The 25,601-nt window shown below is 62.0% G+C and overlaps 1 protein-coding gene across 9 annotated transcripts in view; it reads left to right on the forward strand.

Annotated features, from left to right (window-relative positions):
- Positions 1–25,601, forward strand: part of AHDC1 (AT-hook DNA binding motif containing 1) — a 46,653-nt gene that overhangs the window by 1,061 nt on the left and 19,991 nt on the right. For 2 of the 9 annotated variants that reach the window (XM_062628789.1, XM_062628790.1), the window contains exon 1: positions 15,108–15,394. The exons of 6 other annotated variants lie outside the window; for them this stretch is intronic. Coding sequence is in view for 1 of the 3 variants with exons in the window: in XM_062628787.1 (XP_062484771.1) it covers positions 5,808–5,997 (190 nt within the window). In the remaining 2 variants the exon portion in view is untranslated. Of the gene's footprint in view, positions 1–5,653; positions 5,998–15,107; positions 15,395–25,601 lie in introns of those variants that run through there. One more of the 9 variants, XM_062628787.1, reaches the window with a different exon arrangement.

Below are 25,601 nucleotides of genomic sequence, written 5' to 3' on the forward strand. Positions count from 1 at the left end.
GCGGTCTCCACGAGTTCAGCCGCCGACCCCCCCCTTTTTCCCCCCCCCCGGCTGCGAGCGGTGAGTGACAGCTGTCAGAGCCGGCTCGTCCGCTAGAAGGCAGGGCCGGCGCTGGAGCCTGTCAACAACGGGCTTCCCGGGGGACAGCGAGACCCCCCCGGGGCTCAGCATCCCGCAGCCCCCCCGTTCCCTCGGCAGCCTGGCCCCGGGGAGCAGCGGGCTGGCGAAGGGAGGGGGGCAGCGGGCAGGCCTGGAGGTGGGGCGGGGGTGCTGGGGGTGTTGGGGGCTTCACCCCATCGCCGCCGGTGAAGTTGCGTGGTCGCGGCGCGCGGTTGTCACTTCGGTGCCTGTCATCCCCCTTTGATTTGTTTTTATTGATCAGCTGATATAAATTCCTCCCCCCCAACCCTTTCTCCCCCCCTGCGGCGTGCTTGGGGACCATGGGGGGACCGGTGACTTTGGTTGCTGGCGCCCCACAGGGTCACGCTAACACTGGACCCTCTGCCCACCCTATGGGGACGTGTTTGGTGTCCCCGAGGCAGGGGGACAGGCGAAGACCCCCGCGTGTTTGGGTGCTGGGGGAAGAGAGGACGTGGCCCAGGCTGCGACCGGGTGGCCTCGTGCCTCCAAGCCCTGGGCCCGTGGTTGCCAGAACGGCCACCGAAAGCCACGGGCTGAGCTCATTGTGTTCCGCCTCCAGCCCCGGCGCGTGGTGGAGTCGCTCCAGATTTATCCTGGCGTGACAGAGAGCAGAAGCGAACCCCCGGGGTGACGGGCACTGATCCTGCCCTCGCGCTTGCCAAGGGGGGTGCTTGTGGTCCGAATCGGGGGGCCCCCCACCCCAGGCCTCCCTCCTCTTCCTCACTCCCCCCCCCCAGGTGTCCCCTTACACTGGCTTCTCCTGCTGGGCTGTGGAATTTGCAGGGGAGGGTGTTGGTGGGAAGGGGGGGAAAGAGGAGGGAAGGGGGGGGCTGGAGAAGGGATGGCGTGGCGCCAAATTCCGCTCTGCCATGTCTCTGTAACCTGAATAGGCCAGCTCCATCCCCGGTGCGAGTCCCCGGGGGCTCCGCCGCGCTCCGATGCAGGCAGGCAGGAGGTGGCCTTCACCCCCCCCCCCATTCCCATTCCATACACCCCATCAACCACGGTCCCGTTCCCTCCCTCCCACTGGGCAGAGCCACCACGCGCCCGCCGGGATCGGATCCGGCAGGAGGCGGCTGGGAATGTGGGGAGCACAGGGAGCAGGGAAGGTTGGCACCGTGGCGGCAGGGACGGGGTGGCCAAGGACATGCCAGGAGCAGGATGGCCGGTGCAGAAGCGATGGAAGCCTATGGAAGGTTATGGGAAGCCTTGAGGAGGGGCCGGCACTGCCCTGGCCTCCTTAGAGGAGGCAGCAGAGACCCGGGGCAGGCTATTTCTGCTGAGATCCCGAGGAAAGCTCTGGGAGAATTGTGGGCTGCTATAAATAGTGTGTGTCAGCCGAGTGGAAACAGGGCCTTGAAATGCTCCTGCTATTCTCCCGAGTGCTTGGAACCAGCTCTTGGTAAACAGGGCAGCGCTGGGGAGGGCTGCTTCCTTCTTCCGGGCTCGCTAATGGCAGTGTGGTGGGGGGGAGCGGGAGGGATACGGAGTGGGGGGGATGGATTTTCGCCTGGCCATAGGGCAGGGCTCTCCCCACGGGGCCACCCAGTTGGATGCTGGGCTGTGGCCGGGCTGCCCGGATGCGGGATGGCCCCTGCATGCGTCGCAGATGTGCTGTGTCCTGTCACCCCCTCGGTCCCCTCCCCGGCCTTGCTGCCGCTGAACTCCGGGGCTGGGATGTGCCACGCGGGCTGGCTTCAGTCCTTGGGGATGCTGGGGTGGTTCTGGGGGTACCAAAGGGACCCCCACTCCTCGCCATGTGTCTGTCCGTCCATCCAGGCTAGGATTGTTGCTGCTCTGCCTCAGGGCACGTGCTGAGCCATGCCTTGGGCTGGTGCATGTGCTGGAGGGCGGGTATTTGATGTGGTGGGACCTTCCTCAGGCACCCGGGACCTCGTCTTTTGGGGGGCTTTGACCTCACGGTGACGAGTACCTGGGGTGTTCGTTTGGCTCCCAATGGTCCCACGCCGTGGGTGAGCGCTCAGCTTCGTGTGAGGAGCCAGCATCGCGCCCACCCCCAAAATTCACCTCCAGAGTTGCGTTATGGTGACCTTTCAGTCAAAATAACACAAGGGAAGGAACAAACTGGGTGCTGCTGAGGCCCCCACCATGAGTTTTTAAGGTGATGTGCATCAGGCTGCGTGGTGAGAGCGATCTGGCGCGCTTGCGGTGGGATTTGGCACAGCAAAGCGAAGCAGGCTGGAGTCCCCAGGGTGCTGCCTGGCTCCATGGGCTGCCTGACCTGCGGGGAGGTTGGGACACGCAGTGCTGCTCCGCATGGGAAGGGGCGAGCACCACTCCGGGTTTGGGGCTTTTTTCCCCTCTCCATCTTTTTCTTTCCCTTTCTTTCCTTTATTTTCCCGTTTCTTTTCCCTCCCTCTCTGTGGGTTGAGCGTTGGGGCGACAGACAGGGAAAGTCTGAGCAATGGTCTCCGTGCTGGTGCTGTCTTCAATCACCGTGTCCCAGAATCCCTCGCTCTGGGCCTTCTAGGCACAAGGGCTTACAGGGAAAATCGGCAGCTGCAGCTGCGAGTGAAAGCACAAGAGCCCGGCTGGGTCTTTGGCATCGGCAGGAGAGCAGAGAGCCGGGGGAGGCGAGGAGGGGAGCGGGAATGGAGGGGGGGGAACGTGCCCTGTGGTTTCTTTCCAGCCTTTGCCACCGAGGGTTGTGTTTCAGAGCGCGGGAAGAGGAGGGAGAGGAGAGCAGAGCGGGGGGGTGCAGAGTGATGCCTCCGGGGAGCTCATTAAAACCCGTCGGCTCCCCCCTTTTCGGCGGCTGGATACAGGGAAGCGGCGATGGAGGGGAGGAAGGAGGGAGGTGCCGGGAAGGAACATGCCTGCGGAGCGGCTGCCCGGTGGGGACACTCGGGCCCGGGCAGGAACGCTGCCCCGGGGCTCACCTGCCGCAGCACGCCGGCCGCCTGCGCCAGCGAGCCCCGACGGGGCGGGCGCAAGGCACGGACAGGAGCCCCCCGGGACACAGCATGGGATGAGCTTACCCGGGCATGGGGGGACGCGGTGGAGGGGACATGGGGGGCGATGGATGGGGTGAGCACTGGGTTTGGTGCGCACTGGGTTTGGTGTGCACAGGGTTTGGTGAGCCCTGGGTTTGGTGAGCACTGGGTTTGGTGTGCACTGGGTTTGGTGAGCACAGGGTTTGGTGAGCACTGGGTTTGGTGTGCACAGGGTTTGGTGTGCACTGGGTTTGGTGTGCACTGGGTTTGGTGAGCACTGGGTTTGGTGTGCACAGGGTTTGGTGTGCACTGGGTTTGGTGTGCACAGGGTTTGGTGTGCACAGGGTTTGGTGTGCTTAGGGTTTGGTGTGCACTGGATTTGGTGTGCACAGGGTTTGGTGAGCACTGGGTTTGGTGTGCACAGGGTTTGGTGAGCACTGGGTTTGGTGTGCACAGGGTTGGGTGTGCACAGACATGATTTGGTGAGCACAGGGTTTGGTGTGCACAGGGTTTGGTGAGCACTGGGTTTGGTGTGCACAGGGTTGGGTGTGCACAGGGTTTGGTGTGCACTGGGTTTGGTGTGCACAGGGTTTGGTGTGCACTGGGTTTGGTGTGCACAGGGTTTGGTGTGCACTGGATTTGGTGTGCACAGGGTTTGGTGAGCACTGGGTTTGGTGTGCACAGGGCTTGGTGTGCACTGGGTTTGGTGTGCACAGGGTTTGGTGTGCACAGGGTTTGGTGTGCACTGGGTTTGGTGTGCACTGGGTTTGGTGTGCACAGGGTTTGTTGCGCACTGGGTTTGGTGTGCACAGGGTTTGTTGCGCACTGGGTTTGGTGTGCACAGGTTTTGGTGTGCACTGGGTTTGGTGTGCACCGGGTTTGGTGTGCACCGGGTTTGGTGTGCACTGGATTTGGTGTGCACAGGGTTTGGTGTGCACTGGGTTTGGTGTGCACTGGGTTTGGTGAGCACTGGATTTGGTGTGCACAGGGTTTGGTGTGCACTGGGTTTGGTGTGCACTGGATTTGGTGTGCACAGGGTTTGGTGTGCACTGGGTTTGGTGTGCACTGGGTTTGGTGAGCACTGGGTTTGGTGTGCACAGGGTTTGGTGTGCTTAGGGTTTGGTGTGCACTGGATTTGGTGTGCACAGGGTTTGTTGTGCTTAGGGTTTGGTGTGCACAGGTTTTGGTGTGCACAGACCTGATTTGGTGTCACTGGGTTTGGTGTTCAGAAGGTTTGGTGTGCACAGGTTTTGTTGTGCACAGGGTTTGGTGTGCGCAGGGTTTGGCGTGCACTGGGTTTGCTGTGCAAAGGGTTCGGTGTGCACAGGGTTTGGTGTGCACAGGGTTTGGTGTGCACCGGCTTTGGTGTGCACAGGATTTGTGTGCACAGGGGAGGCTCCGTTTCACAGGGTTTGGTGTGCATGAGCAGGCTTTGTTGTGCACAGGGTTTGGTGTGCACAGGGTTTGTTGTGCACAGCATTTGGTGTGCATGAGCAGCGTTTGGTGTGCACAGGGTTTGTGCTCACAGGGTTTGCTGTGCACAGGGTTTGCTGTGCACTGGGTTTGGTGTGCACAGGATTTGGTGCGTACAAGGTTTAGTGTGCACAGGTTTTGGTGTGCATGAGCAGGGTTTGGTGTGCGCAAGCAGGGTTTGGTTTGCGCAGGGTTTGGTGTGCACAGGTTTTGGTGTGCATGAGTAGGTTTTGGTGTGCACAAGCAGGGTTTGGTGTGCACAGCATATGGTGTGCAGAGGTTTTGGTGTGCACCAGATTTGGTGTGCATGGCAGCAGGCCATGGTGAAGGGGACAGGGACAGGCAGCCCTGGGTACCTGCTGTGGATGCCAAATCCCACTTCTTGCCTAGTGCTGTTGATCCAGGCCTGGCTCTATGCAGGGGGACGGGGGAAGTGGCTCAATGTGGTATTGATCCTCTCGGAGGGAGAGCAGAGCGGTTCTGGCATCCGCCAGCTCCAACCTCTGCCCTTCCCAGCGCTAAACAAGCTCCAGGCGGCGGGAGCCGCATCCCATCTCCATCCCATCCCCATCCCCATCCCATCCCCGTGCCGCCGCCCCCGGGGCCCCGAGCCCCACGCACGGTCTTTGCTCTTTGCCTCCTGCTGACTTCAGCGCATGGGCTCGGGCTCAGCGCCTGAGCATTCCTCACCAAACCTGGGCCTGAAATGTCTGGAGGAGGATGGAGCGCCTTGGGCGAGGGGGATGAGCTGCTCGGCTGTGGGAGAGAGGGAGGCTGCTGGGCTGGAGGCGACGAGGCCCTCCCCATGGGCCCCCGGGAATGAATCCTGCCTGGCTAAGTCGGTGGCTGGGTTTGGGATGGATGTGGATGAGCAGAAGCAGTGGCAGGAGGGGAACGTGGTCCTCAGTGCGTCGCTGAATGGGTGGCATGGGGAGCAGGATGGCGGGGAGCAGGGTGGCATGACTAGGGTGACATGAGTAGGTGCACCTGGGGAGGAGGGTGACAGGAGCAGGGTGGCAGGGAGCAAATGGGGCTGGGTGCCTGAGGAGGGACAATGAGGGCTGGGAGGGAGGCGCTGGGCGGGAGCTGTGTGAGAACCAGTTTGCGAGGTCCAGATTGGCAGCAGATCCTGAACCAGGAGGAGCTGAGCATCCACACGGCCCCTGCCGAGATCAGACGAGACGACAGCGCCTGGGTTTGGGGGAAGAAATTGGAGGCGGGGGAAGCTTTTTTGCTGAGATGAAATTTGAACCCCAAAGTGGGAGGGAAGTGGAGGTGGGGGGCACGGCTCTCTCCACATGGTTATTACTGCTGTTTTCCACCCAGCTGAAAGGAGAATGTAGCTTAATATGGACCCACGGGGAGGAGAAGCGCTCGGGAACGGGGATTTGTCAGGAGGGAGCTGGGAAACAGCGAGACAGACCTAGAGGTGAGAGTGGCCAGCACTGCCCAGGGAGGGGAGCCGGGCTGCAACAAGGAGCTATTGTTCTTGGCGAGCCCCCCCCCCGGACCCACAGAGCTGGCGCGGATGCGGGGAAGGGATTTGGGGACCGGTTTTCCCAGCGGATGGTTGGCTGGGGAGTGGGAAGAGCTGGCGGTGCTGAGGCTCACCTAAAGGACGGGCTTGGTGGGGATGGGGAGGTGACGGCAGGTGAGCTGGGAGAGGAGAGGGATGAGACGGGGGAGTTGGTTGGGGTGTGGGGATGTCACCCTGTGACCCCAGTCCTGCTGTGAGCCCCTCTTGGCTGTTGGCATCTCCCATCCCATGTCCCCTCACTCAGTCCCTTTCCTCGTGGCTTCCATCAGCATCTCTCTTTCTGCCCCCAGCATCGCACATGGAGGTGTTGGCAATGAGCAGTGACCCCGTCCCACTGCCCCCAGTGCCTGGGGACACCCCAGGGTGCTGACAGGAGGGAATGTGTGGGACCAGCGAGGCGTGCAGGGGGAGATGCTCAGCCCCACGGGATGCGGGGGCTGTGGCTGGGGAGGGGGTGGCGAGGCAAGGACCAGCCTTTGCGTGGCTTGGGGTGATGCTGGGCTTGTCCCAGCCCTCCCCGAGCTCCCTGTGCTGCTGCTGGGGGCTGGGGAGGCTGGGAAACAGCCCGACCCCCCCAGTGCAGCCCTGGCGTGCGCTCCCATCCCCCCGGTTCCCACCTCCCCGGTGCTTCCAACGCAGCAGCGATGCCCTGAAGGCAGCAGAAGCACCTTAGCAAGTGCACACTCGGCATCAGAGCACGCATGGGTGGCTCTGGGTGCGCTGCTGCTCTCCCTCTCTGGAGCACCCCAGGTTTAGGGGTACCGGGGGAGCTTCACCCCTCCAAGCCTCAGTTCCTGCTTGGAACGGTTTCCTCTGCTCGGTGCCACCTGGGGGGTGTCATCGCGTGTTGTCCCCCCGCCACCCCCAGCCCACCAGCCACACGTGGTGGTACCACAGCACCCACGCGACGCCTGCATCCCGCCTTCCCCATCCTTCATCCCTGCGCCCTTCCCTCCTCTTCCTCCCAGCCTCAGCACCCTGCAGCCGGGCTGGGTGCCCGTTGTTGGAACAGGGGAAAGGGGGGGGAATAGCGTTCCCCTCCCCTCCCCGGCATTCCTTGGGAGTGAAACACAAGAGCTGGCAGGGCACTCCTGCTTTCTCTGGCCTCCGCTGCTCCGGTGCCTGAACAAAGCCCTCCTGCCTCCACTGGGAACCCGGGGTTTGAAACAGGAGAGGCTGCTGGTGCAGTGTGGCAAGGGGGAATGTCCTTCATAGCCTGCTCTGGAGGTCTGGGGTGGGTAGGGGACAGAAATGGACGTGGGCAGCAGCTCCAATGGGGTATCCAGGCTATCCGGGGACTGTGGGGACCATGCCCACCCCGTGGCATCATCCCCATCCAGGGCTTTGCATCCCCACCATCTCACTGCCATCACATTGCTATGGAAACTGAGCCCTGGCGAGGCCTGCCTCAACCCCGCTTTGCCCCCACTTTGGTCCCACTTTATCCCCGGCTCTTGCGCATGGCAATACAGGTCTGTGCATCCAACCCAGCTTCCTCCCCTTCATCCCAGGAGCTGGAATGATGCATCCCAAAGTGAGCGTGCGCTCCGGGTCCCCCAGAGTGGGACCCCCTTTTCCTTGCAGAACAAAGCTCCCCCCTTTTCCTTCCCCACCGCCCCCAGTGAAACAGGCCCCTCTCGGAGCGCAGTCCCCGACAGCGAAGGTTATTTTAATGGATGCATTACTTTAAACGAACCCTCCACCATCTGTTCCACCCCCTAATTACGCATGCAGGAAAAAAGCCCATCTCTCAGCCAGCGCAGGAGAAAGTAAAGATATAAGTGATTTAAATGCATGTTATCCGCAGCTCCGCCGGCAGCTGGGCTCCTCGCCTGCCTCCCTCCTGCCTGCCTATGGAGCCGGGCAACTTGTAGGCAAGAAGGGATGGTTCTCCTGGGGCTGGATGCTGCTGACACCTTGAGGTGCTGGGTGCGGGATGCTGGGTGCAGCAGGGATGTGGTGGCTGCATCTCCCCATAGGTCAGCTCTGCCCGCAGCGTGATGGCGGTGGATAAGTGTGGGGCAGGGTTTAGGGGGGGAGCACCCCTGGCTTGGCCCTGATGGTGTTTGGGGGCTCACATGGGCTGGGGCTCCAACAGTGCTGGGGTGGTGTGTGTGCGGCCCCCCCCATGGTGAGGGGATGGAGGGGGCTTCTGAGTGCAGGATGCGCTCAGGGCCATGCGGCTGTTGTTCAAGCAGTAGCTGGGTTTCCAGGAGCCATCCCAAAACCAGGGATCCTGGACTGGGGGTGGATGATGCTCAGCCATGGGGATCTGTCCTTTGGGGCTGTGGAGGCTGAGAGCAGGGTTGGAACAAACCCCCTTTGGAGAGGCAGAGCCCAGAAGTGTTTGAAACCCCTGTTTTTCAGTCAACCTCTTGGTATCTGGGGGGGTGACAACACATCAGGGTAGGACTCAGTTTCCCCTGTCTCCAACGCAACCCTTGGGACCGCGCTGGATGCTTTAGGTGACAACCACCATAACCTGTGCGGCGCCGGAGCGATGCTGGATGCCGGTGTCCCCCCCTTCCCTCCCTCCCTCCCTCCCTCCCTCCCATCTCCTTCCCCTCCTTGCCTGACTGCAGCAGATGCGCGAGCTCTGCAGGAAGAGGGAATTAAGTTGGGCTGGAGGAATGTGTAAAGAGCGCTGCAGGGCCGGAGGGTCCGGTCCCCCCGCGGGGACGGGCAGTCATGCAGAATTAATCCGCCTGCAGCCGCACCGAGCACCGGGGAGCGCGGGGGGCGCTGCGGGGGGCTGCGGGGCCGGGCCCCCTGCTCCGGTGCCACCGGGAAACTCATCAGGAACAATGGAAAGCCCCAAGTCAGCTCTTTTACCCCCAAATCCCGGCCCGGGGGCGGGGAAGGAGGTGGGAGGATCCTGCGAAGCTGAAGGAAAACCTGTTTGCTGTAGGAAAGGGAAGGACGGGTTCATCCTGCTCCTGGTGATGGTGCTGGGTACAGTCGGGATTCATCCTGCTCCTGGTGATGGTGCTGGGTACAACCCGGGTTCATCCTGCTCCTGGTGATGGTGCTGGGTACAACCCGGGTTCATCCTGCTCCTGGTGATGATGCTGGGTGCAGCCCGGCTTCATCCTGCTCCTGGTGAAGGTGCTGGGTACAGCCCGGCTTCATCCTGCTCCTGGTGAAGGTGCTGAGTACAGCCCGGGTTCATCCTGCTCTTGATGATGCTGCTGGGTACAGCCAGGGTTCACCCTGCTCTTGGTACAGCCAGAGTTCATCCTGCTCCTGGTGATGGTGCTGGGTACAACCTGGGTTCATCCTGCTCCTGGTCATGATGCTGGGTACAGCCAGGGTTCACCCTGCTCTTGGTACAGCCAGAGTTCATCCTGCTCTTGGTGATGGTGCTGGGTACAGCCTGGGTTCATCCTGCTCCTGGTGATGATGCTGGGTACAGCCAGGGTTCATCCTGCTCCTGGTCATGATGCTGGGTACAGCCAGGGTTCACCCTGCTCTTGGTACAGCCAGAGTTCATCCTGCTCTTGGTGATGGTGCTGTGTACAGCCTGGGTTCATCCTGCTCTTGGTACAGCCAGGGTTCATCTTGCTGTTGGTGACAGTGCTGGGTACAGCCCGTGTTCATCCTGCTATTGCTGATGGTGCTGGGTACAGCAGGGCTGTGCTGTGCGTCATACGGGGTGGGTGTTGGCTATGGGCAGCCCATTGCTGCCATCACCCAAACCCATCTGCAAAGGGCTGATGGCAGGAGGCAGGCTGGGGTGTTGTGCTGGACGTCCCCACGAGCTGCACCACCCGCATGCCACGACCAAGGGGGCACCAGGGTGGCATCAGGGCCCCACAACCCATGCTGTGCCCGACACGGTGCCATCTCCCAGCCCCACAAGCATCCTCATCGCCACGGACGTGGCTGTGGGGCTGCGGTGCCCCCTTGCTCAGTGGCTGCGTGACACGGGGCAGGGCGGCTCATGAGGACACTGCAGCTGCAGCCGAGCCCTCTGCTCCTCTGGTGTATAAATAATGCAGCCCCGAGGCGCGTTGGCAGCGCCGCGCACGCCTGCAGCCCTGGCACAGCACCGGGTGCTGTCACCAAAGCCACCCCTCGGAGGCGAACCCCTGCACCCCATTGCCGCCCGTGTGCTGTCCGTGCGGTGCTGGTGCTGGTGGGGTGCCTGCAGTGACCCCACACGCGGGGACATCCTCGTGGCGCTGGTGGCGCTGGTGGCAGTGCACAGCTTGCATGGTTGCCATGGCAATGTGCTGGCGCTAACGAACCCGAGTAAACATTAACGAGGGAGAGCCCCATGTGGGGCGGTGGGAGGGTGCGGGGACCCTGTGTGGGGCTGGGTGCTGCGGCGGGATAGGATGCAATGGGTTAGGGTGGTTGCGTCCCCGTTAGGTGCTGCGGGAGGGTTAATGGTCAGACTGGGAGCGATGGGTGGCTTTGGGGGCAGGATGTCTGCGTTTCCTGGAAGATCCCATCTCTGAGGACCCAGGGGTTCCTGAGTCCATGCAGCACCCATGGGTTCAGGCATATGGGGGGTGACTCAGATCCCCTCATCCCCTGGCCTCACTGGGGTTTGGGTGGGGGTCAGCCCTCGCAGCGTGCCCAATGTCCCCTCCAGCGCTCCATGGTACCATAGCTCATTAACCAGAGGTGCAGGTGCCCCGGGTCCCTTCCTCCTCCCCAAGGGCTCCTAATGAAGGGCTGCTAATGAGCGCCTGTGCTCCCTGCTCCATTCCCAGCCTTGGGGAGAGGCTGGCTGGCGAGCAGGCACCTGGGAGCGATGCTTTCGGAGCCTTTAAGGGGTTGAGTGAGCCCATGGATGCTGGGCTGCCCGGGAGCTCGGAGCCCTCATTGCGTCTCTGCAGCACAGCATCATACCTGGGCACAGGGCTCAGGGCTGTCACCATCCTGCGGTGCAGGGCCGCTGTGGGCTATGCTCTATGGGGGCCATGTACCTCGGTTTCCCCTCCTGGGGGCTCAGGCTGGGCATGGGGACATGGGTTGGGTGATGCTCATGTTGGTCCCCCCAGCCTCACTGTTGTCCCTGTAGCCCCATCATGCAAAGCCACCCAACCCCTGGAAACCCCCTTTGGGTCTGTCTGTATGGGGGTGCTCTGGAGGGGGTCATTCGAGGGTCTGTGGCTCCTCTGCGCCCCAAAAGTAACCCAGTGGTACAGATGCAGTTCAGGGATGTGGGGACCCTGGCAGAGATGGGCTTGGGAGGGTCCTTAGGCTTGTCCCCCTATTTCGGAGGCTGAAGTGGGGGGGCAGCCCATCCCATACAGAGCCATGGACCCACAGTGGGGCTGTAGGAGCCCTAATCCTCTGTGACAAGGGGCCCACTCCACGGTGGCCGATTGCAGTGTCCCCAGCTGAGGATTAGGGTTTAAAGTGGGGAAGGAGCAGCGGGAGCAGATGAGCTCCTGAGCAACAAAGCTCCCTTTTCCCTGCAAGGCCGCTGTTATTCGGGGTCTCATTAAAAGCTGACAGGAGACAGTCGGGGTGAGGGCTGCGGTAGGGGGTGAAGCCACCCCAAGGTCCCTGTGTCCCTCCATGGTATCCGAACGCCAGCCCCTGGCCCCGACCGCAGCGTTTCTGGCAGGGCAGAAGGCAGCGAGGTGCTGGGCTGGCGGAGGAAATCCAAACTGAGCCCCGATGAAAGGGGCTTTGTGTGCCCGGGAAGGAGCAGCCCTTCTCCTCCTCCTCCTCCTCCTTCTCCTCCTTTTCCCGCTTGGCTGCCTGGGGGCAGCCTTGCCCTGGGTGCTGAAGGGAAACTGAGGCAGCCCCAGAGCCTCCTGACCTGCTCAGGGCTTTTCTCCATCGCTGGGGCCGAGAGCTGCTCCTTGGGAATGTGCTGGGCTCCTCCATAGGTGCCATCCCCTGTCTGTGGGACCAGCTAAGGAAGTGGGGAAGGAACCACAGGGACAGAGGGACACTTCCCCCATGGCTCTTCATGCCACCAAGGACCACCCTCTCCCCCAGTGCCACTGCCTGCCTCAGTTTCCCTTTCACCCCTTGTGAGCACTGTGGCTGCCATGGACCATGGATCACCCTTGGGGGGGGGGTTCAACCCACACTGGTGACCCCAATGGATGTGGCCCCTGGGAAGGGGACACGTTGCTGTTGCAGGAGGAAGCTGATGGGAATGCCGCTCCCATGGTCCCATTGCAGGGAGGAGGATGGGTGCCCTGCCCCAGTGGGTGGCAGGGGCTTGTTCTCCGCCTGGACGGGAAGATGAATGAATTCCATTACGGGATCGCGGTCTTATTCCACGTGTCAGGGAGTCTGAGATTAACTTGCTCACCAGGCTGTGACAGACCCAGACACCCGCGTGCTCCGGGCATGGAGCTGCCGCAGACCCCACCGTGCCCCCCATGGCCATGCCCATCCTTGCTGCCATCCATTGGGAGCCCTCCTAGCACCTAGGGTGGGAGACATCGGCCAAAGCAAAGGTCCTTTGGCCACCCCAGGGTTCACGTCTTACAGGGCGAGGGGTGAAGCATCATGGAATCACGGAATGTTCTGGGTTGGAAGGGACCCTAAAGCTCATCCATTAGACCACTAGACCAGGCTGCTCCAAGCCCTGTCCAGCCTGGCCTTAGACACAGCACTGTGCTTGCTGGGAGGGAGCTGGGGAGGGGGACTGGGGGGTTTGGGGACCTATTGTGATGGGGACACAAGAGGGTGACCCTCTCTTCTCTCAAGTGGCTGGGAGAGCATGTCAGGGATGCATCCCTGTGCACGGAGGCGTGCGGTGCCATGGGGCTGGCTGTTCTCCCCTCGCCGCCCCCCTTGCGCAGGCAGCTGGCTCTGCTTGCTGGAGGCTTTGCACATTCCAGTTCGTGGGTCACTCGCCTTCCAAACCTCTCCAGGGATGGAGCCGGAACAAACAACCCCAGGGCTCTGATGGTGCCCAGCTCTGCTTGCCAGCACCATGGGGGATGCCCACCCCTGACGGCTTTGGATGCTTTGGGGTGCTTTGGGGAGGTCCCAGTGAAGATAACTGGGAAGGGGAGGATGCGCCGAGGGACGTCTCCATGCAGCGTGTGGAGGGATGGATGTTTGGGGAGCAGTGGGATGCTGTGGTCGCCTCTGCTCATGAGGAGCTGGAATTATCTGGGGGGAACGGTGCAGGCAATAGGGCAACACAGTGAGCTTGGGAAGGCCGGGATGGGGTTTGCTCAGGGTGTCCTGGAATGCGCCTCCGGCCATCCCAGGGAGATGAAGGTTCCATTGGAGCGCTGGGAGCACACCAGGGAGGCTGGGCGGCGTGGGGAAGGTCAGCCTTGGCCAGATGCAGCCACTCCACCCTCCTCCAGTGCTTTGCACATTAATGCAAATGCACTGGCCTGAGTGGTTCATTAGCAGCATGTGGAATGGAATAATGCATCCGCATCCCATTAGCCTAATGAAAAAAAGGGAGCCGGCACCTGGAACAAAGCTGCTGACTCTTGGCTAGTGCTCTGCCTCAGCCATGCTGGGCTGGGGGGCCCTTCCTTTCCCCTCCCTTCCCGTCCTTTCCCATCCCTTCCTTCTCCCACTCTATTGCCTGCCCGTCCTCCGCGCATCCTCTCACCCGGTGCCACATAAGGGGCACCATCATCGTGGCGGGGTGCATCCCCATGGGTCCCGGCACATCACGCCTCTGCATCCCGGGATTTGAGGGGAGGTGGGGGGAAAGCCGAGCCGGGAATGCCGCAGAGGCACTGTGGGTGACGAGATGTCCCCATGTCCCTGGGGCTGGGAGCTGGGAGCCTGAAGGATTAGAGGAAACATTGCCAAACAAACCAGGCTGTGCCGGAACCAATTAGCCTCCAGCAGGCAGAGTTTCAGATGCTGTTATTTCTGCCTCTTCTCTTTGCTCTCCCTCCCTTCTGTCTCCCCCTTTTCCCCCCTTTCCCCGGCCCTCCCCAGCCCCTCCTGCCCGCCCCCAGCATCTCGGCTCTCGCCATTCCTCTCCGTGTCGGAGCTTGTTTTGGGCACTGGCTCTGGAGTGACTCATGCCGCGCGTAGGGGATTTTAAAAGCTTTCTGCTGTCGCTGGGAAGCCGGTTTGGGCTGCTCCGACACTGGGGGTGGAGCGCGATGCCTCGCAGACAGCCCTCGTCTGGAGAGCCCAGCAGCAAACGTACCCCCGACCCCGACCCCTCCAAACCCACCCCCTGCTCCGGGGCTCGGGCACCCCAAAGCCGGCGGTTGAGTCACAGCCGAAACTTTCTCGAGCCGTTGGAGCTTCCTCCGCTGGGGCCCCTCTCCGAGGAAGTGGTTCTATGGGGCGTCGCGCCCCAGCCCCGGTGGGTGCCGCACACGCGGGTGATGGAGGTTGAAGCGTGGGAGATGTATTCTCTTCCCCTCCCCATTCTTCTTCCTTCCCTCCTTCTCCTTCCACCACCCTCAGCTGGCCATGGTCCTCCCCCCTCCCGCTTTCCTTCATCCTCCTCCTCCTCGCCTTGAGCTGTGCTGCTGAGGGACTGCAGCTCCCGTGGATCAGGAGGAGATTTAGGTCAAGCGCTCGACTGAGTCGAAACAGCCATCTGTGTGCGGAGGAGCCCGGGCACCCAGAGCCCCCGGCTTGGCACCGCAGGCCCCCTCCGAGCCCCGCGACAGCAACAACACCCAAAGGGTTAATGAATGGGGGGGGAATCCCCTCTGCCCACCCCCTGCATCGCCCCATTGGCACTGAAGGGCTGCGGCACCGCGCCAAGGTCGCCCTGACACGCCATGGTGGGTGCTGAGGGCAGAGCGGCGCAGGCAGCAGGCGCAGGCAGGAGGTGCAGGCAGGAGGGAAGCGCTGGCTGCCTGCCCGGAGCCGGGGCTCCTGGGTTCCTGCAGGAACAGGGTGGAGCAGGAGGAGGCCGGGAGCTGGTGTCATCCCGGCCCTGGTGGAGGGAAGCGTTTCCCTCCCCATCGGGGTGTGGGACGCGCACGGAGCCCTGCCTCAGTTTCCCCACAGGCAAGTGGGGAGCCGCGGGTGCCCCACTGCGCCCCACAGCAGGGAGGGGATGGACGCGGCCCCTCCTGCTCCCCACCTGCAGCTTTTTCTCGCTCTCTGTGCTTCCTTCCGGAGCCTTTTCTCGCTCACGGGTGGCTGTGGCTGTGCCTGTGCGCACGCAGGGGGAGGAAGCTGGTGCCAGACGGGACTTCCCGCCGTGCTCGCTTTGGTGCTCCCCAGCTGGGGCAACGAGTTGTGCCTGGCCTCAGGCCGGAGCCTCACCGGGCACAGGGATGCTCCCGGGTACCTGAGCCCATCCATGCTCTGCCCACGCCACACCGGGCCCCTGGGGACCCCGCGGATCTGCGTGTTGTGCTTGGTAAGGAGCTTTGCCCGGCTGGGCAGCATGGTAATCCCGCCTTGGCTGGGCGGGGATTATGTGTGGGGAGCCTGGAGCACCCAGGAGCCGGCAGGCAGCTTTGGGAAGTTGGGGTTTCCCTCTGCTTTTGGCCAGGAGGGTGACAGGGACATCCTAACCCTAACCCAGGGACCCTGGTTTGCCCAGGCACAGGGGGAAGCCTGGTGTCCCTGCAGCATCACCAGGCAGGGTGCTGGCAGCCCTGTGCTGTGCCAGGAGGGACCGCAGTTGAGCATCCCTGCATCCTTCCCCTGCATCCCTCCATCCCTGTGGCTGTTGTGGCAGCGTGCACCGAGTCAAGGTGGCTGCAAGCAGGGCCACGCAGGCAGCGTGTGCAGAGGGAACAGGGCTTGGGGACAGCCCCCTGTCAGGGGTCCTATCCGAGCTTCCCTGGTCCCCGAGCGGGCTTCGAGGGGGCTGGTGGATGCCGGGAGCTCGTCGGTTCTTTATGGTCTCAGAGGGCTCCATTAATTCTTTAAATATCCAGGCTTTCCAGGTGGGTTTTGTTGAAAATTAATTTCCGGAGCTATTTTAATTTTGCTGTATTTAATTTGCTGTTTATTTTAATTAATTAACATCGGAAAAATCTCTCCTCCCGAGCATCCTGCAGCCGTCTGGGGTGGCTGTGCATGGGAGGCAAGAGCAAGGGGGTGGCATGGGTGCCTCAGTGGGGAGGGTGCCCAGTGCGTGCAGTGCCCTGCACAGACCTTCCTGATGCTGTGGTACCTGCTCCCTGAGATGAGGATTGAGAGGTGGTGAGGCAGGGCTCATCCCAGCTCCATCCCCAGCTCCATAGGGTCTGCTGGGATGCTGGTGCCTGTCCTGGCTGGGAGATGACTCAGGTACCGCCTGCAGCCACCTTCCTCCTCCTCTTTCCATTGCTGGCTGGGGAGCTGTGGGTCTGGCATCCATAGGGATGCAGTGCTTGCCACGGCAGACAGCAGAGCCCTGATGTAAAAGCCCATCACGGAGGTATTTTGACCCATTAAGGGATGCAGGGCTGAGCTCAACCCCACACTCCCATCCCTGCATCCCCTCTGGAGCTGCAAGGGTGCCCCTGGGGGGGTAGACAGGAGAAGGGGGAAGGGATGTGGCTGGAGCCGCCTTCCTCCAGATGAAGGCCTCTGGTCTCTTGCATGTCTAGACGCTGCCACACACCTAATGTGGTTCTTGGCAGGAGCCGTGCCTGCTCTCTCGAGGTTAATTGTGGTGCACAGAGCTCTGCAGACAGATAGCCCTGCTCTGTGCTGCCCCCAGAGCCCTGCCTCGCCCAGCCCATGCCTTGTCTGTGCCCCCCCCAAGCGATGCTGAGACCCCCACGGGGATGCTTGGACCACCTCGGGGATGCTGAGACCCCCTTCAGGGATGGGGATGCAGAAGGGATGCTGCTGTGCCCAGATGTGGTTTGGCGTGCAGCACAATAAGGGGGGGGTCCCCTGTTTTGGGGAGCAGCCGTGGTGCTGGGGGTGTTTTGTGAGGGTTGCCAGCGGCTCTGAGGGGTTTGGAGGTGGAGGAGAAGGGCCTCTCCCTCGCCAGCTTGTCCTCCTGCCTGCTCTTGGCAAGGCGGCTGGGCTAGATAAGGGGAAGCACAGCGGGGGGAGCTGGACAAAGGCAGAGCCTTATTCAGCCTGCGTGGCCGGATCCAGCCTCCGGAATGGGAGCTGGGCTGGGAAGAGCCGTTTCATCCTCCAGACCCAACATCTGGTGGAAAGCAGGGCCAGAGATAGGGAACAACGGGGGTGCTGCAGGGTGAGCCCTGGGGCTCGCATGGATCCGAGCTGCCTGGGATGGGCTGGATGAGGCCATTCCCAGCGGCTGCTCTTGCAAAGGAGCCCAGAGGTGTCTGGGATCCACAGGGAGCAGCCAGAAAGTGGCACCTTCCTGGGAACACTGTGAGCAAACACTGCCTCCAGCTCCATGAGCCTGGCCCCATGCATAGGAACCGGCTTTCCCATGGGCAAATCAGTGCCTTGCCAGGCCTGATGCTGGCTCCTGTGTCCTGTTGTTGAGCATGGCTGAGAAATTACGTATCCCAATGTGGGAATCACAGCAGCTTGCCACAGGGATCCCAAAGCATGATGTCCCCTCGCCTCACATGTGGCCATCACCAGTACTGGGGTCCAGGTTCTGTGTCCTGGAGCTGTGTGGGCCCCAGAACCAGCACCCACATGGCATCCCAAGGGAATGGGGCAGAGGTTTCAGTGCGAGCTCTGTTTTGGTTTGGGGTTTCATCATGTTTTCATGGCAGGGAATTTCCGTTCCTAACCAAAGACAAGGAAAAAAAGAGAAAAAAAAAGAAGTAAAAAAACCAAAACCAAAGAAAAAACCCACCCTGCGCTGATTTTTTGCCAAAAAAATGGGATGTTTCCATTCTTGTTTTGGCTTTTGGCAGCCCCAAACTGCAGCCAATGGAAGAAAATATCTGTGTGGAAACGCTGCCGGCCTCCTCCGCGCAGCGCAATGGCTGGTGCAGGGCTGGGAGCTCCTGTCCCTGGAGCTGGGCGGCTTTGAGGGAGATTTGGGGAGCTTTTGGCATCAGGACCTTCCCTGCAGCACGCAGAGGGCATTGCCATGAGAACGGGAGCATTGGTTTAGCGGGGAGCATCCACACGGAGCAGCGAGCGGCTGCAAGGACACCGGTGGTGAGCAGAGCCTGCGCTTCCCACTTGTCCTTGCAGCGGGGTCGCTCTCTCCTCCCCAGCTCCCAGCAGAGCCACGTTTGGCTTCCTCATCCTCCCCTCCTGGCATCACCCCAGCCTTCACCTTGCTTCACCCCGGGAGCTTTCGGGGGTCCCTGTGCTGCAGTCGCTGGGGTGGTGCTGCAGTGCTGAAAGGAGGTTGGGGGGTGTTTTTCCACACATCCCTGCTAAGGAAGCATTACAGTCGCCCAGGCATCTGTTCTGGCAGAGTGGAGCTAAAGAGCTTGTCCTGGGCTTGGCAAAGCAGCCGGCAGCTTTTCCAAGGGCAGCCTTGGCGGATGCGGAGCAGCAGGTTGACATTGCAGGGAGAGGAGCCTGGAGGAGGGGGGGTCCTGCAGGGAGGATGCTGCAAACCCTCTCCCCAAAGAGCTGTGTGCACCCGCAGGTCTTTGTTGGGAGCAGGGAAGAGCTGGTGCCAGTGCATCCCAGGCAGGGAGGATGCTCCGCCATGGAAAGGAGCAGGATTAGCCCCTTGCCTGCCCATGGGAGTGGGTTGCAGTGCCCTGCAGAGGACAACCACTATTAGAACCACTGGGTTTTGAGCTGCTTCTCATGTGTGTGACCCAGAGAGACCCCTTGGTGTCCCCAGGCTGTGCAGCATCCCCCGCCACCGCCACCTCATCACAATGGGTGTTGTGTCCTGCTGTCACCCAGCGTCACTGGGCTTGGCACTGCTGTTTGAAGGCACCATTGCTGCCACCCTCCTGTGGCACATCACCGTATCAGTGTCACAGCCCCACTGGTGGCATGGAGCACAGGCTGTATCCGTGCCTCAAGCCATCAGGACCAGGCAGGGGGATGTGATCAGCACGGATGGGCTGTGGGAGCCATGCCGGAGCATTGGGCTCGGAGCTGGAGCGTGTCAGGCACAGATGGGATCGTTAGTGCTGGGAAAAATTAGCCAGCCCCTTTTAAAAACCCAGACCTATGGTGGCAGTTCCCAGCAGAGCGCTCCATTAACATCCATCCCGGGCCGGATACAGACCCACAGCCGCTGTAATGTGCCACCATGTCCCCACCGCTGGGTCCTTCCCCAGCAACAAGCACCCATCCCAGCACTGGGTGACCCCATCCCCACGGCTGATCCCATCCAATCCATGCCATTTCCTGTTCATGCTCTCGAGCCTCCTCTTTGCTTTCTGAACTGCAGTAACCACCAGAGGGAAGTTTGGGAGCGGTACGAGCCCGGCTCCAGTGGGAAGCGGTGCCCAGCATCGCAGCATCGCACCGGGGGCTTCACCAGGGGGTGGTGGCACTTGTGCTCTCCATCCCTCTATCCCTGCCCTTCATCCCCAGCTTCCGGAGGGGTGGAGGTGAGGCTGGTTTGGCGTCGCCAAAGGGGCTCGGGGCCCCCCCAGCACCGATCGATGCCTCTGCTCGCTCCCGCTTGCTTCTGTCTCTTTTTTCCCGTTTGTTTGCAGCCGCTTGAGGGCTCTTGTGATGAATCCAGCCTGGACACATTTCAACAGCAGCTGAAATGCAGCCCAGGGTGGGGGTGGGAGTGGGAGGGCAGCGGGGCCGGCCAGCACCAGAATGCAAAATGGTGCAGCGGGGCCACGGGGCCCATCGGCGCGCGGAGAAGGATGGGAGGGATGGATGTGATGCCTCGAGCCTCCGGGTTCTGTGGGTTGGCAGCGTGGGGCCTGAGTGGGGCTGAGGATATGGGGTGATGTGTGGCGAGTGGGTTCATCCTCTGCGCGTGCATGCTGCTGGGAGCTGGGGTGGGCTCCATCCAGCACCTCGCTGCGCTGGTCCCGCTGGGCTGTGCTGGGACTTGGGGTCACACATGCAATTGGTAGGGGGGATCCGTGCTGGCTTCACCACCACACTGGGTGCCATCCATCCCCTCGTGGCCTTGTGGACCCACCACCCATCCTTCCATCACTGTAAAACGTTGGCCCTTTGATGAGACAGGCACCAAACCTGAGCACAAGGAAGAGGGCGAGCATCACCCGCACCCAACCAAGCGGGGTGCAAAGGGGGGCAGGTGGGAAACCGGATCCTTGGAGAGCCCCTTGCAGCAGGAGAGGTGGCAGCTCTGTGGTGCTGGGTTTGGCTGTGCTTTGGCAGCTGGGGCTGCAGGAAGGAGCGGGACGTGTCTGCGCGCAGATGCGTACGGGTGTGCGCGCAGGCGGGAGGAATAATTAGTTCCTACTCCAGCACTTCTCACTCAAAGTGCTTCTTAAAAGCCTCCATTCATTAGTGCTCACGGCTCCCCCGAGGTGCCGTGTCCTGGTTCTCTTCCCCCCACTGACTCCCCACCTTCCCCGGAGCAATTGGGGATGCTGCGCCAGGGATGGGGAGGGGGATGCTGCTGCGGATGCTGGGTCCTTGTGAGACTCGAGGATGGTTTTTGGGGTGTCCCCTGTGCCAGTGGGGCTGCTGGGGTACCTTGAGCACCATGGCATGATGTGAGTTCCCATCGAGGCTGAGCCTGGAACGCCGAGAGGGAGCGTGGGATGCTGGGAAAACCCGTGGGTGCAGTGGGTGCCACCGGCAGCTGCACCCTGGGGTGAGCAGTGCCCCTCACTGGGGTGAATGGAGCGGCACAGCCCAAGTACCCCATCATGTGCCAAGCTCGGGGGTCACCAGACAGAAGGACAGAGGATGCTGGCTGGTGCCGGTGCTGCTCAGACCCCAGCCCCAAGCAGGGTGCTGGGTGCTGGACTGGGTGCTGGTGCGTGCCCCGCTGGGGCGCAGAGCCGGGCAGGCGCTGGTTGAGGGCCTCCTCTGCAAACCCTAACCTTATTTTCCCAGGTCCGACGCCAGTTTCCATGGAAACAGCCAGGAGCAGAAACGGGAACCAGAATCCAGAAACGCGAAGCCTCAAGCTCCCGTTCGCCTTCCTGGATTCCTGCTCCCGGTGGGCCCCGGATGGCGGCTGGGCACAGGCCATGGGGCACCCACGCTCTTGGGGTGCAGGGCTGGGCACCCTGCGGGGTTTGGGTGCTCCTGTGCCCTGGCATGCTGCAGCACCCATGCGCGGTGCATGGTGTATGGGGATATGCATGGTGTGTAGTGCTGCGGGGTACTGCAGGCAGGGGTGCTGCAGGCAGAGCTATTGCAGGCAGCACCATGCACAGGCAAGTGCAGACAACAGCTGTGTCTCGATGGTGCCCAGGGGTGGGTGTGATGTGTCCATGTGCTCCTGCATGGACACACGTACTTCGTGCATGTCAGTAATGGGTGCTGTGGATGTTCAGTGTTACCTCGGCGCTGGGGTCCTGAGGTGTTCCCCGCTCCCATCCATGTCCTTACGGCCCCATCCCTGCCCTGATGTCCTCAGGACACAGAGGGGATGCCATCAGCATGGAGAGGGGGACGTGAGTGCTGGGTGCTGCTAACACAACCATGCTGTGTCCATCCAACCTGTGCCGTGCCGTGTCCATCCAGCCTGCGCCTTCCCCTCTGCCCGCGTGCATGTGCTCACCTTGCACACGCGTGTGCAAGCCTCACCTCGCTATCCCTTGAGTGTGCTGCGTCCTGCCTGAGCTTCTAGGACCCCACTGGTGTCCATGGGGTGGGACATCGCTGTGTCACCACATCACTCGGTGCCATCCCCATCCTCCCCACAGCATCCCCACACAGACCTCCCCACGCTCCCATTGGGCCATGGCACAGCCGGAGCTGCTCTGGGCGATGCGATCCCAGCACCCATCCCCACCCCACACCTCGGGGGTGACACCAGCACCGTCACGATGCGTTCCCCCCCGCCCCAGCGCCGCAGCCATTGTGTGCACGCTCCGTAATACATCATTTACAGACGGACAGGTATTAAGATACATTATGGATAACTCACAGAGAGAGACGCTATTAATAATACAGACACATACAGAGGGAAGAAAAGTGCACACTTGATTTCCATGTTGCTACCAGGAGTTGTGAGGCTGGCTCTGGCTGCCTCTTCCCACACGTGACTGCAACACAGTGGGTAGCTGACAGCCCAGAGAGCCTGGCTTAGGGCCAGGAAAAAGCAGAAAACACAATGTCTGTGCATATCCTCTCTCTTAAAATAACACTCCAACACCGTCTGAGACGAATTAAAATAAGATCAGGAGCGGTCTTGCGAAGAGAGGAAGACGAAGAGGGGAAGGCAGGCAGGGAACGGCCGGGGCCGGGCGGCTCCAGCCCTGTGTGGGGAGGGACGGGGCTCGTTTCGCAGCGTTAAGAGCTTGAAACCACAACGGTGGAAGGAGAAAGAGGAGGCGAAGCGAGGGAAAAGCAGCTTCCCAGCGGGAAGGGAGCGATGCCGGAGGTGCTTGGCTTGTCCAGCACATGGCTGTCCTTTGGAGGGGAGCCGCGGCAGGGCGGGGGATGCGAGCTCAGGCTGCAATGATGGAGAGCATCAGGAATTTCCTGCAGCTGAGGAACACACCAAATACCAGAGTGCGAGAGGGAGCGGAGGAGAGCAGGGTGCCGGGAGGGAAGGAGGAGGAGGAGGAGGACGGGGGGGGATATGCGCAAGGGCTGAAATAACGGGCAAGGGCAGGGGGCAGCGGGGTGAGGGGCGCCGGGGGCGGGGGGTGGATTTGGCGCTTTGGGGCTTTTTCCATCTCTTTGGCTTGCTTTTAGTGCTGCCTTTTTGGAAGGAGGTGCCCCACGGTGCTGCCTCTGCCCGCCTGCCTGCTCCATGCCTGCTCTTTCCTCCCTTCCTTCCCCTGCTTGGGGATGGATGGGGCTGTGTCCCGCAGCCCCCTGCCTCTGCCATGGGGCTGAGGGAGCCTGGAAAACAGGCACATCCCTGCGGGGTGGTGTTGTAGGAGAGCGGGGGCCCTTTGGGGGGGTCCCACTGTGCAGGCAGCTGATGCCCAAGGAACCACGGCAGCGCATCCCACACATGGAACGAGTTTGCCAGGCGCCTTTTGGCCATGCTTCTGCTTCTCCCTGGGCCGGGCTGGGTTAAACACAACAGCCCAAAATCCCCGAGGCCACTTGCATCCAGGTGCAGCCCGACCTCTCCCTCCTCCTCCTCCTTCTCCTCCTCCTCGGCCACCCCCCTGCATCCAGCTCCTGGCTGCATCCAGCCCTGGCTCCCCCGGGGATGCTGGGGGGCCGGAGGGGAGGGGAGATCAGAGGGGGCATCTTGCAGTGCCGGGATCCAGGTAGCCAGAAGGTCGCACTGAAAAGCTGGAAATGGAGTTTGGAGCTCAGCAGAGCTGCTGAAATCCAGCTTGGAGGAGGAGGGGGGAGAAAGAGGCAGTGGAGGGAGCAGCGGGGAGGGGACTGTGCCCCACACATCTCGGGGTGCTGGGTGTCCCCTCGTAGGTGCTGTGTCCCACCGCTGAGCATCACAGGGAGGCACTGGGGGGACCAGAGAGGGGTGAAGAGGAAGCAGCAAGTGCAGTGCCGAAGGCTTTGCAGCCCCCTCATCGGGTGCCTCCCGTTTCCCAGTGATTCCAGGCCGCGGCGTCCCTGCCATCCCACGCGAGCAGTGACCCTCACCTGGACCGGGATGCGGAGTTCATTAACAGGCTCCAGCCTCCCAGCACAGGGGGTCAGGGAGCAGCAGCCCGAGGTGTGGGGAGCGGCTGGAGGGGCTTTGTTGGGCCAGTGCCCCCCCCCCAGCCCTTCAGTCCCCACATCTGGGAATGCAGCATCACTGCACAGGGATCCGGCAGGCACCCGTGGGGCTGCCAGCGCTGCATCCCTGGTTCCCTTCCCTGCTGTAGGTGCAGGGGATGCCCTGGCCCTCCCCAGGCTGGATCTCTTGGGCCATTGCGTGCCAGGAATCCCTTTGATCTCCAGCACGGAGTGGGAAGAGGGGCCCAGAGGTTGCAGAGGGACAGGGCTGCAGCCTGGGGCAGGGGGGTCAGGGGCCCTTGGGCCCCTCCCTGGCTCATGGACCTGGGGCCAAGGGGCTGCCATGCACAGCATCACCCTGCCTGGGCTGGGGTGCTTCTCATTAAGCATCAACTAATTGCCACCTCTGAAAATGGGGGGCCGGAGGGGGGGGTGGTGAGGGGGGCTGTCCTTTAGCCTATATTTGTACCCCAGTGCCCCACATCTGTACCTGGCACCTGGGCAGGGTCCCCCACCGTTTTGGGGGATGCTGGAGCATTGGGGGAATACTGGAGTAATGGGGAGTGCTGGAGCACTGAGGGGGTTCTGGAGCATTGGGGGGTGCTGGAGTAATGAGGGGGTGCTGGAGCACTGAGGGGGTGCTGGAGCATTGGGGAGTGCTGGAGTAATGAGGGTGTGCTGTAGTATTGGGGGAGTGCTGGAGCACTGGGGGGATGCTGGAGTATTAGGGATGCCTGGTGTAGGTGCCCCATGGGGCTGCTCATAAGGGACGTGGGGGCACCCTTGCTTGTGCTGAGGGCTGCAGGCCTGTCCATCCTCCCCCCGGAGCATTGCCAGCAGGGGCATTTCACCCTACAGATACCCCCCAGCAGCTCCCAGGGTGCCCTGTGCTCCCCATCTTCCCTTCCCACCCTGAACCCCCTTCCCTGCCTGCACATGCCTTTGCTCTGGGCCATCAGAGAGGCTGGGGGGGGGTTGTGTGTGTGCGGGGGGGCGATACTGGCTGGAGCAAGTCTGAACCTGGCATCTGTCGAATGTCACCTTACCCAGACAGTCTGTGCTTCCCTGTCTCCATATCAACCGTTCTGCTCCAGCCACCTGCGGGGGGAGGCAGGGACGCCTTTGGGGAGGAGGAGAACTCGATGTGCTGCGCTCTTGCTGCTCTCTTTGCCTCCCGCACCCCTCCCGATGCTCACCGGTGCTCCGGGATACAGGGGGGAGATGGGAACGAGCCCTCACTGCAGCACCCGGCCCCACCGTGCCTCAGTTTCCCCTCGCCGCAGGCTCTGAGCCCAGGCGCAGCTGCGGTGCAGGAGGGACCCGGGGCCTCTTCCAGCAGCTCCAGCATTCCCGGCGCTGTCCCGCTTCCCTGCGACCAGATGTTCTCACCCTCCGTGCATCCCATGGATGCGGCGGGGAGCTGGGCTCAGCGGGGGGGGTGTGGGGCAGCGCAGCGGGGGGGAGATTGCAGCAACAGGGCTGTGTGTCTGGGGGGGTGCTGGAACACTGAGGAGATACTGGAGCATTAAGGGAGATGCTGGAGCATTGAGGGGATGCTGGAGTATTTCAGGGGATGATGAAGTATTTGGGGGGATGCTGGAGCACTGGGGAGATGTTGGAGTATTTGGGGTGCTGCAGCATTTGGGGGGTACTGGACGACTTGGGGATACGCTGGAGCATCAGGGAGGCTGCTGGAGCATTAAGGAAGATGCTGGAGCATTGGGGGACATCGCTGGAGCTTTTGGGCCGGCGGTGCTGGGGCACTGAGGGGGATTCTGGACCATGTGGGCGATGTCCGGTGCTCCTCCCCGCTTGACACCTGCAGCCGAATCCCATCTCCAGCAGTGCCGCGGGGTCGGGATGGGGCACGACTGGGGATGCAGCTCCAAGCATGTGCGCTGCTCGTGCAGCGGACGGACACACGGGTGGATGGGATGGGTGCAGCCAGC

This window comes from Pezoporus occidentalis, unplaced genomic scaffold, assembly GCF_034315485.1.
Source record: "Pezoporus occidentalis ecotype Australia unplaced genomic scaffold, CSIRO_AGI_Poc_V1 ctg323, whole genome shotgun sequence".
Taxonomy (NCBI): domain Eukaryota; kingdom Metazoa; phylum Chordata; class Aves; order Psittaciformes; family Psittacidae; genus Pezoporus; species Pezoporus occidentalis.